Genomic DNA, 11571 nt, shown 5'->3' with positions numbered 1-11571 from the left:
ATTCGGTTTGGGTGTGTTGGGTATATGGCTGTGTGCACGCCTTGTCTCCCGTGCCGTGTCGGAAGATGCAAATCTGCAGTCTGATTGTATATACCGATTGCATCTGTCTGCAAGCGACATGATAAACACCATGGCTAGGCCCCCATGGTTCGTATCTCGGCACACAGGACACGGTGTTCCAGCCAAAGCCGTGCGCTCCCACCGGTGGAGCGATGGGAGGATGCAATCAATTCAGAAGTGGATCTACCGGACAAACGCTGCAGGACGCACCGCCTCAAGCTGTACTGCACGATCAAGGAATGGATCGGTTCACGCCAAGAATGATAGGGGCGCCCTACCAGGACCCACACCGTGCTACCCGGAACATATGCGAATATGCGACGGCAGCATGCAATGAAGCTGCCCACCACCAATGCTCAGATCGGAGCTGACAACGGCAAATGCAATGAAGCCACCAAACTGCTGATTGGTTGGCCAGTCAACTCCAGCAACTGCTACCAAGACTCGGCGGGTGTTTGGTTTCAGGGACTTTTTTGTGTTGGGACTAGAAAGTCTCTAACAAACCAAACATGGTGAGACTTTTTTAGGACTTTTTGCTAAAAGTCCTTAGAAGCACCTTCTTGAGAGTCTTTTTCAAAAAGTCCTAGGGACTAGAAAAAGTCCTAGGACTAGAGAACCAAACACCACCGAAGTAATATTACTTAGAATCACAAGTTTACAAGTTAGTTTTTTTGATAAAGGGTGCTTTTATTAACTCAAAATGTAGCATCCAGCGGATACAAAACATAAAGAACGACACCCGGGCCTCTGCATAGATAAGATGCACACAGCCATCAAACGAACAGTCTGACAAAAAATATAAAAACGACAAAGTGGCAACAGTAAAGCCATATGGGGCCGAAACTATGCCTATGTCGACGAAGAAGGTGGACCGATTTGGAGATTATGTTGTCACCCATGTTGGGTAAAAACCTCCCTGACCACACGCTCCAACCGCATACACACCGCCTTGAACAGCGATTGGTACTCCGTTCGGTGCAGAGTAGACCACATACGACGCCAGTGCGTACAACGGTAAATAACCTGTATAGGAGAAGAGATTTTGCCCTTAAAAACACAATCATTTCTACATAGGCAAAGCGATCATAGTAAGGCAGACGCTCCCACCCGTATTAGCGTACTAAAAGTACTAGTATTTATGCACGTGCAATGCACATCTTAAAATTAATGGAGTAATTTTGGCAAAACGAAAAAGTTCATATACATGCTGATGGATTCATGGTATTTTTTGTTGTTGATATAAGAATGCTGAATATAAGTATAGCAGAGGTAGATCAGTACGCAAGACCACAATTATGAGACATAGAAGAATTCGAAATCTGTACTTTGTTTTCTGTTATTCCTGTTCTACTCGCAATCTGCTTGGGCTCATCACATTTTTACTCAATCTGCAACATGACCCAAGAGGTACCATGTATGGGCCTTCTTATCTGGAAAGGGCGAGGTGATGGTTCTAGAACACCGTGGATACAACTGCGGTCACTGTTCACCACGAATCCTGCTGCTCCCAGCCATCGGATTTAGCAAACCAACGGTTACGATTGATGCTATAAGTCCAATTCAAGATTGGTATACTATATAGTAGTATAGACTTGGTATTCCATCAAGCCAGTGACCATATATATTAATAACACTTGTTGGTGGATACAAATTTGACGCTATTTGGTTTACAAGTTAGTTTTACATCAGATTATTACTAAGGCGTACTCCCTCCGTGACATAATATATGATGTTTTTTTTTGACACTGTAGGGAGCATATATAAGCATAACACAGCAACCCTCTCATCTATCGACCTAGTATATCACTGGTTTCTCTTTGTTTCTTTAATCAGGAAATGTCTCACGTCTCCTTCACAACAATGTCTCTGCTTAAGCCTCTTGATCCTGGCTGACCCGCTATCTTACTTAGACAGCTTGAGTGAAAGGCCCGCGTGGTTTGCTTGCACAGATACTTCACACCGACGCGAACGCTGTCCCCTCTGCTGCAAACACTTCTTTTTTCCAAGAGCCTCTGCAAATTTATGGAAGCAACGGCGATCAGCGTTGACCATACGGAATAACTATTGGAGTGTGTACATGGGAGTGGGAACGAACCTTCTCTCTGGTTATATTTCTATCCGGTTCCTGGTTTCAAACTTAACTCTTATGTATGTACATTGTAGCCTGGCAAGACCTTAGACAACGGTTCTGATTGCTTGCTTGTAGCATTATTCACCCTTTCCAACGAATTTAACTAGCTCTGCTTTGGCGGCTTCTATGACCACTGGAAAATCAACCTCCATATAGCGTCCCCTGTTGGAAAAACTTCAGAACGTGAGCTAAATCGGTGGAAAGAGAAGCTATACATACTAGATATAACAAAACGCGTCCGGAGAAAGAGAGAGACCAGAAGTGGTTTTTGGCCCAGGTAGCAGCTGGAAAAGCCGGGCTGGAGATGCCGTGCATAATCCTCGCGACGGCCCTCGGGGTGAATTTGGCAAACGAATTGCTCTGGAGGAATACCTGGCAGCGCAGTGAAGAAATTGTCAGGCGGGCCTGTGGCATCATTACCATTCAGTGGAAAAATGTATCATGGTATTAGTTCTTACCTTTATATCAGACTGCAAGAACGTGCTGCAGGAAGCAAAATCAAATGTTCTGTCAGATAAAACTTAGCACGGAACAGCGCAAGAAGCAAATGCTCTGGTGAGTTTTGTGAGAAGAGAGCACCCAAACCTGCTCTTGCGGAGGGGAGTACAGTAATCATCGTCTGGTGTGCCTTCCTTCTTGCTGAAGTAGTCTATAATCCTCTTCTGGATGCATGGGGTGTGCTCAGAACCAGAACAGCCATCTGTCTTTTTACAACCTTTGACAGCATAGTACGCGAGAGCAAACATAGCGTCTAGTTTCCTGATCTGTTTAAACAGCAAGCATCAGCAATCGGTTAATATGAATAACTGAGACGAAACTACCATTGATAAAAGCCTATTGAGTACATAATTTACTACCTCTAACAAATAGTACAATGTATATACTGATGGTCTGCAGCTACAATTTGAAGGACAATATTGTATGACAAGATATACTTATTTAGAAGGGCTTAAGAAACTGTTTACCACCTTTGAGTTTTCTACTTCAGAAAGCCATTTTGTGAGATTTGCTGAAAGAGCGTTCAAGTCATCTGGCCTTTTTAAGATCATATAACAGTAGGCTGGGTCTTTCAATTCATAAGATAGTTCTCCTGAAAACTGATTTACAGAGAGACATAATTAAATGTTACATAACATAAGGAGCATAACATAGAAGTGGTGCAACAGGATAAAGACAATAGAGAACAGACGATGAATCATTCCAAAAGCACAATATTTTAGCAAGTCACCACGAGCTATACCAGGCCATAAGCCTGTAACTACATGACCAAAGATCTTACAGTAGAACAGCGATAAGCAACAAGTGCCACAGCACAACTGATAATGAAAATATTTGCTAGGACATGGAAGTGTGATCATAAGTAACATGGTATACATAACAGAAAAACTAGGCTATATCAAGTGTGCCCATTTTCTGTAGCAATAGTGTGTGTATAGCAATTAACTAAAGCAAATGCAGTCAATGACTATTGGTGGCACATTACTGCAATCCATAGCAGGGCTGAAATGACCTACTACCTTGCTCCTAAATATAAGACGTTTTGGCAGTTTAACTTGAACCAATGGGGCGTCTTATATTTAGAAACAGAGGGTGTAACTGTTATGACCGGCATAGGGGCTTAGCCCAGTGGGTTATGGCCCAAGTATCTTAATTAGGGGCTTAGCCCAATTATCTTATCGTATTAGGATCGTTTGCTTAGGAGTCAAGTAAACCTCTCTATATAAGGAGAGGAGATGTGTCAATCTAATCAAGCAAGAAGCAATCAATATTTGCTCGGCTTCCTTTAGGGAACCGGGAGACCTAAACCCTAGCCGCCTCCTGCCTTCGCCGCCGCTGCTCCCGTCGCAAGGACGGCGCCACACCGCCGGCCGCCGCGGACCAGCCCTCGTCCTTCCCCCTCCTTCCCCTACAACCTACGCCCTAGATCCGGTAGGGCCCTAGCTCCTACCAGTAACATATATGTTTCTATAGCAACATTTTTTCTCTCAAATACGCACCTAAACGCACATCATTTTGCATTAGAAGAAAACATTGAAATGCCACCATTCGTACAGCCAACAAAACCAAGCAAAAGCAAACCAATAACAAAAAAGGAAGCAAAACAAAATAAACGGTACATCTGTCCTACTGCTTCTATTGGGTCGCATCTTGAGGCCAGACATGGTTTCTGTAGCAACATAATCATGGGGGCGTAGCAACTGCCAGTTACTACTCGGTTGCTACAGATGCTAGGTACTATACTAAGTACACTGTCCATACCTAGGTACAATACAGCCAGCTGTTAATCTTCTTGAAATATGGGGGGAGTTAGGTACCAAAATGCAACTAATACAGAAAATGAAGTTACAAAGGTCGAATCAGCTGTTGTCTCAGTTTTGGCCTAACCTGACCTAGCTTAGTTGGTTTCTCTTTTCTTTGTCATATTGTATTTTGCTTAGGTTTTTGTTTTGGTTTGATTTTCATGGCCATCCTCTTCTTAATGACAACGACAAGCATTTTGATGTGTGTTCGAGAAAAAAGTTACAGGAAACAAAGGAACAAAGATCGAAGCATCCAGCTGGTTACCTACTACGTATTTGAAATTAAATCCTTATGTGCAGCAAACAAAATATAACCAGTGATTCAACTAAAAGAAATACGAAAGCAAGTGTGAAATTCTGAAATCAGCTCAAAAGCAATTCCAGTTTTGCTGTTTGATAAGCTTAGTGACACATATTTGAACATAAATACTCTGTCCCATAATATAAGACGTTATTACATCCAATATACTCACATATTGGATGTAATAACATCTTATATTATGGGACGGAGGGAGTAAATGATAACCATGGAATTCATGGACACCTCGAAAACACCACTCTAACTGGAAAAAATGGCGGTTTGTTCAGGCAAACCTTTAGCTTTTGCAAACGATCAAACACTTCATTCATTGTGATCCTCATATCATTAGCTACTCTTGGTACTTCGAAGACATAACTGCCATCCTTCATTTCAGACCTGCTTTTCCATACAGAATCAGAATCTTAGAGAGATGCAGCAAGTTCAGAAGAGCACTTCAAAACAGAAGTAGAGGGAACGTTTACTTATTTAGAATTGATCTAAGTAGTATATCCTTGTCAGCAAGCAGTTGCGGTGATGTCTGCAGCAATACAATTCAGTGAATCAAGAGAGTTAAAAGAAAAGGAGAAAAGTATAATATCTTATGAAAAGAACAATGAACATGGGATGTGCATGGTAATCATGTGCGAAGGTCACAATGTTGTCGAACAACTGTGGATTAACCATTGATTACTGGACACATACCATGGTCCTCAGCTGAGCACACTAAGAAAAAATTTGGTTCAAATGGTGCGAACCTCAGATCACTGGATAAGAATATACCTTGTGAAAATACAGTGTGCAGGTAACACTGAACTGAGGAAGTAAATGGAGATATTGCTCCTCGCCAATTTCCAGCTGTGTGAGGACTGTTAAAAGCACCTGCAGTGAGAAATTGTAAGGAGAATCATCTCATCTGAAGATTAGCTGGATCATCCAACAATTCAGATTATTCAAAAAGTAACCAAAATGCTTACAGGAAGTTTAAAAGCAAAGCAAATGAAGTTATTCCTAGGGAAAAAGGAAAATTTCAAATAAATCCTGTCACTATTGTTCAAAAGTTAGAAGGAAAGGGCACCTCTACATACTTTACTCCATATAACTAGCAACAATTGGTTTTTATGTAGATAAATTTAGGTCAAAACAATTCTCGCAGGGAAAAAACAGTAGATTTGTCAAAAGTAGTTTATAACAACAACAACAACAACAACAACGGAGCCTTTAGTCCCAAACAAGTTGGGGTAGGCTAGAGGTGAAACCCATAAGATCTCGCAACCAACTCATGGTTCTGGCACATGGATAGCAAGCTTCCATGCACCCTTGTCATGGTTAGTTCTCAAAAGTAGTTTATATCATTACTTTTTTTATATTTTTTCCATAGTTCATTGTACTGTACAGTTCAAAAATGTAATGGTCAAACAAGTGTATTAGAAACCGTGCCAATGTCCAGGCGACATGAAAATATCACAAAGGTACTACTTGCTTCAGAGAAAAGGTTTAGAATGATGATCCTGGTTTGTTCTTGGGAACAACTGCTCTAGTCCCTAGATTAAACATTGAGATTTTCTTGAGACAGAAGACCAAGAAATATTGTCTATGATGTTTTGATATGAATGCTAATAGCATCTCTAAAATACAGATATAAAGCCGTCATTTAAGGTAGCAAATCCAATTTATTACAATGGAAATAGTTAAATTTGTATGTGACATCAAACAACCACTAACCTCCATGGTATGTCTGTCAAGTGCAGAAATGTATCAAATTAACTCGATATAGTGTAAGGTTGTGAGGGGACTTTCTAAGCACTGGTAAATGTGTGAATGAGAAAACAAACTACATGGGCTGATGGGACAGGCACAAACCTCTTCTTTTATATCAAACTTGCGTGAAGTAGACTCTTTAGGGAAGGAACAGATGCACCCCATCGTGTTGCCGGAGGAGAATATCTGGTTAAGAAATTTGCTCATTGCATATTCATCAATGCCATCGCTGCCGAAAGGGGTTTCTTAGAGTCATTTCACAGGAAATATACAGATGAGAGAACAAATAACATAGAAAATTAATTCACCTGTGTGAAAGACTGCGAATCTTATAGAATGTTGTTGAATCAAAAAGAAGGTGACAGTGTGATAACCGTCCATCCCTTCCAGCACGTCCAGTTTCCTGAAAGAGCATGTCCATACATTCTAGAAGAGAGTAGAATGGAGAAGTGTATATCACATCATGAAGTTCTTACCTGTATGTACTCTTCAAGGCTTTCTGGCAACCTATAGTGGATCACCTAAGGAAAGAATGCTTGTGTCAGTCCAAGTTAGCAGCAAATTATTATTTTACTTTAGTTATGAGCTGCGCATTTGAAAGAACACTGAAATATTTCTTGTTTTCAGATGTAATTGAAAATAATTATGTGGATATATTCATACCCCTTCGACATCACTCTTATCAAGACCCATGCCAAACGCCACAGTTGCAACAACCTTCCTCAAGGCGGGAAAAACAAAGTTAGACACCTGGCCTACATAATACAACTTATAAAATAGAAATACCAAGGAACTACGTAAGCAAGCATATACCACTCTTATTTTGTTAGAGCAGAACAGCTCCTGTACCCGGCTCCTCTTTTTCATCAAAAGTCCACTATGGTAGCTCTATAAAAATAGAAAATGTCATAAATAAAAAGTATGCGCGGCTAACTCATAACAAGCTAAAGATGGAATGCCAACCTTGGCATTAATGTTGTTATCACACAAGTGCTTACAAACATAATCCGTTTCTGTCTGTTCAAGATAACACGAAAAAGGTTATATATGCAGTATTGAATTGTATCAAATAACAGCTGGACAGGTGTGTTAACCATCTTTAGGTTGAGAAAGTTTAACCTGAAATTTGCAATAGACGATAATACTTCTCATATTGACAAAAGGGGGAGACTTTAATAGCAACATTAAATCCTTCAGCCTGTAACACAATATAATGCGTGATATCTCATTTGCCTTATTTCAAATATATACCATATTAAATAGACTCTGGTAACGAGGATGAGTAAACTACCTGTTATCACTCATGCTGATAGACAGCTTTAGATTTTCCCTAATTTGAGATGTCTGGATAAGATTACCAGATGGAATTTCTAAGGCATTAACTATCTCCTGCAAGGTTTGAGTTGTTGCAGTTGCAGTCATTGCAAGAATACATTGAATATTAAGCTTTCTCCGAAGTAGTGATGCTCGAAGCCTTAGATATGAAGGTCTAAAATTATGAGACCTGTCCATTTGGGAAAAATGAAAGATTAGATCATGAACTTAGATACACTAACACTACAAATGAACAGCAAGTACATAATAGAGTACGAAAACAAAGCAATGAAACTAACTGAATGTATCACAAAAAGTAAACGCAAGCATGGATAAAGAGAGTGGTAGAGCAGAACAAATATCACCATGCAGTCTAATGGCAGAGCTAATTTAAAATCGACAGTAAATGGTTGTTAGCAATTTAGCATTTGCTTATGTGAAAGCTAAAGGAAGCATTAATATTAAGATAGCAACATTAATCATATCTATGAAGTCCACGATAGATGATAGCTTTCTTATCGGTGCATCGGTCCCCCCCCCCATCTGATTATGTGATTCAAATTTAGTTGAGTATTTCTTACCTAGTCAATGATATGTGTCTAAAATAGATTTGTTGTTATCTTGCTCAGTTGTATTCGCATAGCTGGTAACTGTGACTGGCCACTTATTTGACCAATTTAAAACCAGTACCATCCTAGATCACCACTTTCAGCTTGTTATTTTTGTATCCAGGAAATCAACTATGAAGATAGATCGCAGTGCCAACTGTAAACAAGTAGATAGGGGTGGTGTTGCTGCTCTCGGCGGCTGTGTATCCTGCCTTGGGTGTGTGCGTTTGTTGTGGTGGCGTGCGTTTGTATCGGGCTGTTGGTGATCGTTGCTTTATATATAAAGCGGGGCAGAAGCCTTTCTCGGTACTGTAAACAAGTATCTAGTGTTCTCAGCTGAACTAAGATGAAATATAAACTCACCATTCAGAAATGCAATGGGCTTCATCAATGACCACAAGAGATATTGGGAGTGTGTCCCCGAGTATCTGCAGAAATTCTTCATTCAAGAATCTCTCAGGGGAAACAAAAAGAACCTGATAAACAATGGAAGCCATCTCAGAATAATGAAGCAAAATATAGGTTAACGTCACTACTGCGAAACATGTGAGGACAATTGGGTTCATATTTCGAATTTAAGACAAATTGTTGTTTCTCATATCCATATTCTTGTTACTACATCAACAAAATATATTGTGTTGAAATAGAATTTGCAAGGTATGCAGGGATGATTCACTAGATAAGGCAAAATCAAAGCAGATAGTTGTTGATGCAAGAGTGGTCTGTTCAGAAATGACGCTTAAGAAAGCTGTACCTTTATTTCCCCTGCACGCAACAGCCGTAATGTTCCATGAAACTCATCACTCGTCTGAACGAATAAAACAGTATAACACTTATATTAAAAAACAATAATGAGTAGGACTAGCAGCAAGCATATAAAATTTTGCATTTACCTGACTACTCGCAAGAAGGCCTCCTGGGAGAAATGCAGGGAGCTTCCTCAATTGATCAACCATCAAGGACAGCAATGGGCTCACCACCAGCGTCAATCCAGGCAAAATCATAGCGGGCAACTGAGAGTTAGCATCAACACCATGTCAGAACTGGCCTATAACAAACCAATAACTCAAATTCGGCTGCAAACCTGATAGCACAGTGACTTGCCCGCGCCGGTGGGCAGCACAAGCACCGTCGACTCCCCTGCAACTACATTCTGGATGGCCTCAAGCTGACCCTCGCGGAACGAATCATAACCAAACACCTTCCTGAGCAAACCCTCGAGATTCTGCTCGGACGGGTCCTCTCTGGCTACCTCAACAACCTTGAGAACACCGTCATCACCTGCCGCCGAATTCTTCTCCCGCTCGAGGAGCGCCTCCGCTACGAAATCCCCTTCCTCATCGGCACCTGCCCGGGGCTTTCCACCGCCGGGCTGCTGCCGCTTCCAGGAGCGGTATTTCGTCGGGCGCCTGGCCTGCGACTTGAACGACTTCTTCCGGCCGTACCCATTGATGTTGAGCCGAACGAAGTTGCCGGGGTCCCCTCTCGGCCGCTTCGGCTGTTCGGCCGCGGCGGCAGGGGCCTCCGACACCGAGTTGGGGTGCACCCGCTTGGGCCTGAGCTGCGGCGGCGGGTGGGTGGCTGCCGGGGGCGGGGACGGCTCGGCGCTTGGTATCTCCGCGGGCTCGGACTCAGGCTCAGGCTCGAGCTCGGGCGCGGGGGCGGGGTTCGAGAATGCGGCGGCTGGTTCGAATGAGAGGTTGCGAGACTGGACGAGGCGGCGGAAGGAGGAGAAGGAGACTGTGCTGGCGCTGGCGGTGAGCGCTGACCCCGGGGCGATGCGCGCCGCGAGGCCGTGCGGGTCGGAGAGGGCGGCGGCGCGGATCGGAGGCGCGGAGGCGGAGGCGGAGGCGGAGGCGGGGGCGGAGGTAGAGCTGGGTACGGGCTTGGGCTTGGGTTTGGGCTTGCGTTTGGGTTTGGATGTGGGATCTGGCGTGGGACGGTGCTTGGGCGGTGCCGGGCGAGGTGCTGGTGAGCACCGGCGAGTCGGGGAGGCGGATACGTCGGAGAGGAGGGAATCGTCGGAGTCGGAGTCGGCGGCGTGGAGCGAAGAGTACATCGCTGGTGACGGAATTGGTGGTGCGGGGCGGTGGGTTGGGGGTGGGGGACGGAGTTGAGGAATTGGAGGGAGATTTGAGGAGATTTCCCGCCAAGCACCGGTTTGGAAAAGTAGCAAGGCCACCACAGCAGCGGGCGTTCTGTACAAACCGAGATCTCGATTGGTGAATTTCGGTGAGTCCGAACACGGTTAGAGCATCTACAGCCACAACTTCCAAATTTCACCTCCCAAACATCCACGGATGCGGAGAGCGACCGAACAACACATTAAAAATCATTTTTCCAATTGGATAATTCAATTATGAATTCTCAAATCCATACAATTACATGCGTGTGAAGCCTAATCTAAAGCGGAGCCTGTCCGGCTCCGTCGTGCCCATGTTCGGCGGTTGGCTGCGCCGACCCAAATGTTGGTCCGGTCGTCAACAAGGTAGAGTGGGACATGGGACATGCACCAACTCACGGGACTCAAGGCGCCGCCGTCTCCCATTCCTTACTCTTCCTCGTCGGAGTCTGTGCCCTGCACGTTGCCGGTGGATGTGAGGTCGATGACGGATCTGTAGTGGTTAAAGTCGGCCACATCCACCACGACTTGGTTGCGGCAATAGGTGTTGCCGGGCACCATATGCGGCATGGGAGAGTGCGAATCCGTCTCGCCGATGTCTGATGTAAGGGCTGCCGCGCGCACTGCCTTACACGGCGGCACGTCGCGCAATACTTGGGTCCGACTTGTGGTAGCCCGATTCCACACGCCAATGGAGGGGTTGTGCGTCCGCCACGGCGTTGGGACGCCTGACGGGCCGCACCGCCTCCAGCGAGGTAGTCAAACCTACAATGGGGCCGGATTCATGCTTCATTTGAGCAGCCGCAGTGGATTCCTGCCGGATGGAGCCCGAGTGCTGCCGTCGAGCGGACTCCTCCCAAGAGCGGCGGAGCGCAAGGCGAACGGCCAACTCCTCCTCGGGGTCGCGCGGGACGAGCTTCGGGTCAACCAATCGGGAGGTGTAGGACTCGGATCCACTGCCCATCATGCTAGAGAAG

The 11571-nt window shown here is 44.2% G+C and overlaps 1 protein-coding gene across 2 annotated transcripts; it reads right to left on the bottom strand.

The window, feature by feature from the left end:
• Positions 1–1658: 1658 nt before the first annotated feature.
• Positions 1659–10616, bottom strand: LOC123053705 (ATP-dependent DNA helicase Q-like 5). Of its 2 annotated transcripts, XM_044477237.1 has the most exons (21): positions 9557–10613; positions 9366–9485; positions 9227–9280; positions 8836–8948; positions 7842–8054; positions 7670–7748; positions 7514–7567; positions 7364–7438; positions 7214–7267; positions 7027–7071; positions 6859–6953; positions 6653–6779; positions 5573–5671; positions 5275–5330; positions 5086–5188; positions 3160–3288; positions 2777–2955; positions 2650–2674; positions 2448–2563; positions 2156–2353; positions 1659–2072 (listed from the first exon to the last, which is right to left on the bottom strand). In XM_044477237.1, exons 1-20 carry the CDS (start codon positions 10529–10531, stop codon positions 2269–2271), a joined length of 2796 nt encoding a protein of 931 aa, XP_044333172.1. In that variant the 5' UTR covers positions 10532–10613; the 3' UTR covers positions 1659–2072; positions 2156–2268. The 2 variants fall into 2 exon arrangements, with proteins under 2 accessions (XP_044333172.1, XP_044333171.1); XM_044477236.1 differs by having other exon boundaries at positions 7214–7438; positions 9557–10616.
• Between the last annotated feature and the right edge of the window lie 955 nt (positions 10617–11571).

This window comes from Triticum aestivum, chromosome 2D (genome assembly GCF_018294505.1).
Source record: "Triticum aestivum cultivar Chinese Spring chromosome 2D, IWGSC CS RefSeq v2.1, whole genome shotgun sequence".
NCBI lineage: Eukaryota > Viridiplantae > Streptophyta > Magnoliopsida > Poales > Poaceae > Triticum > Triticum aestivum.
This window is presented reverse-complemented; position numbering and strand designations above follow the sequence as displayed.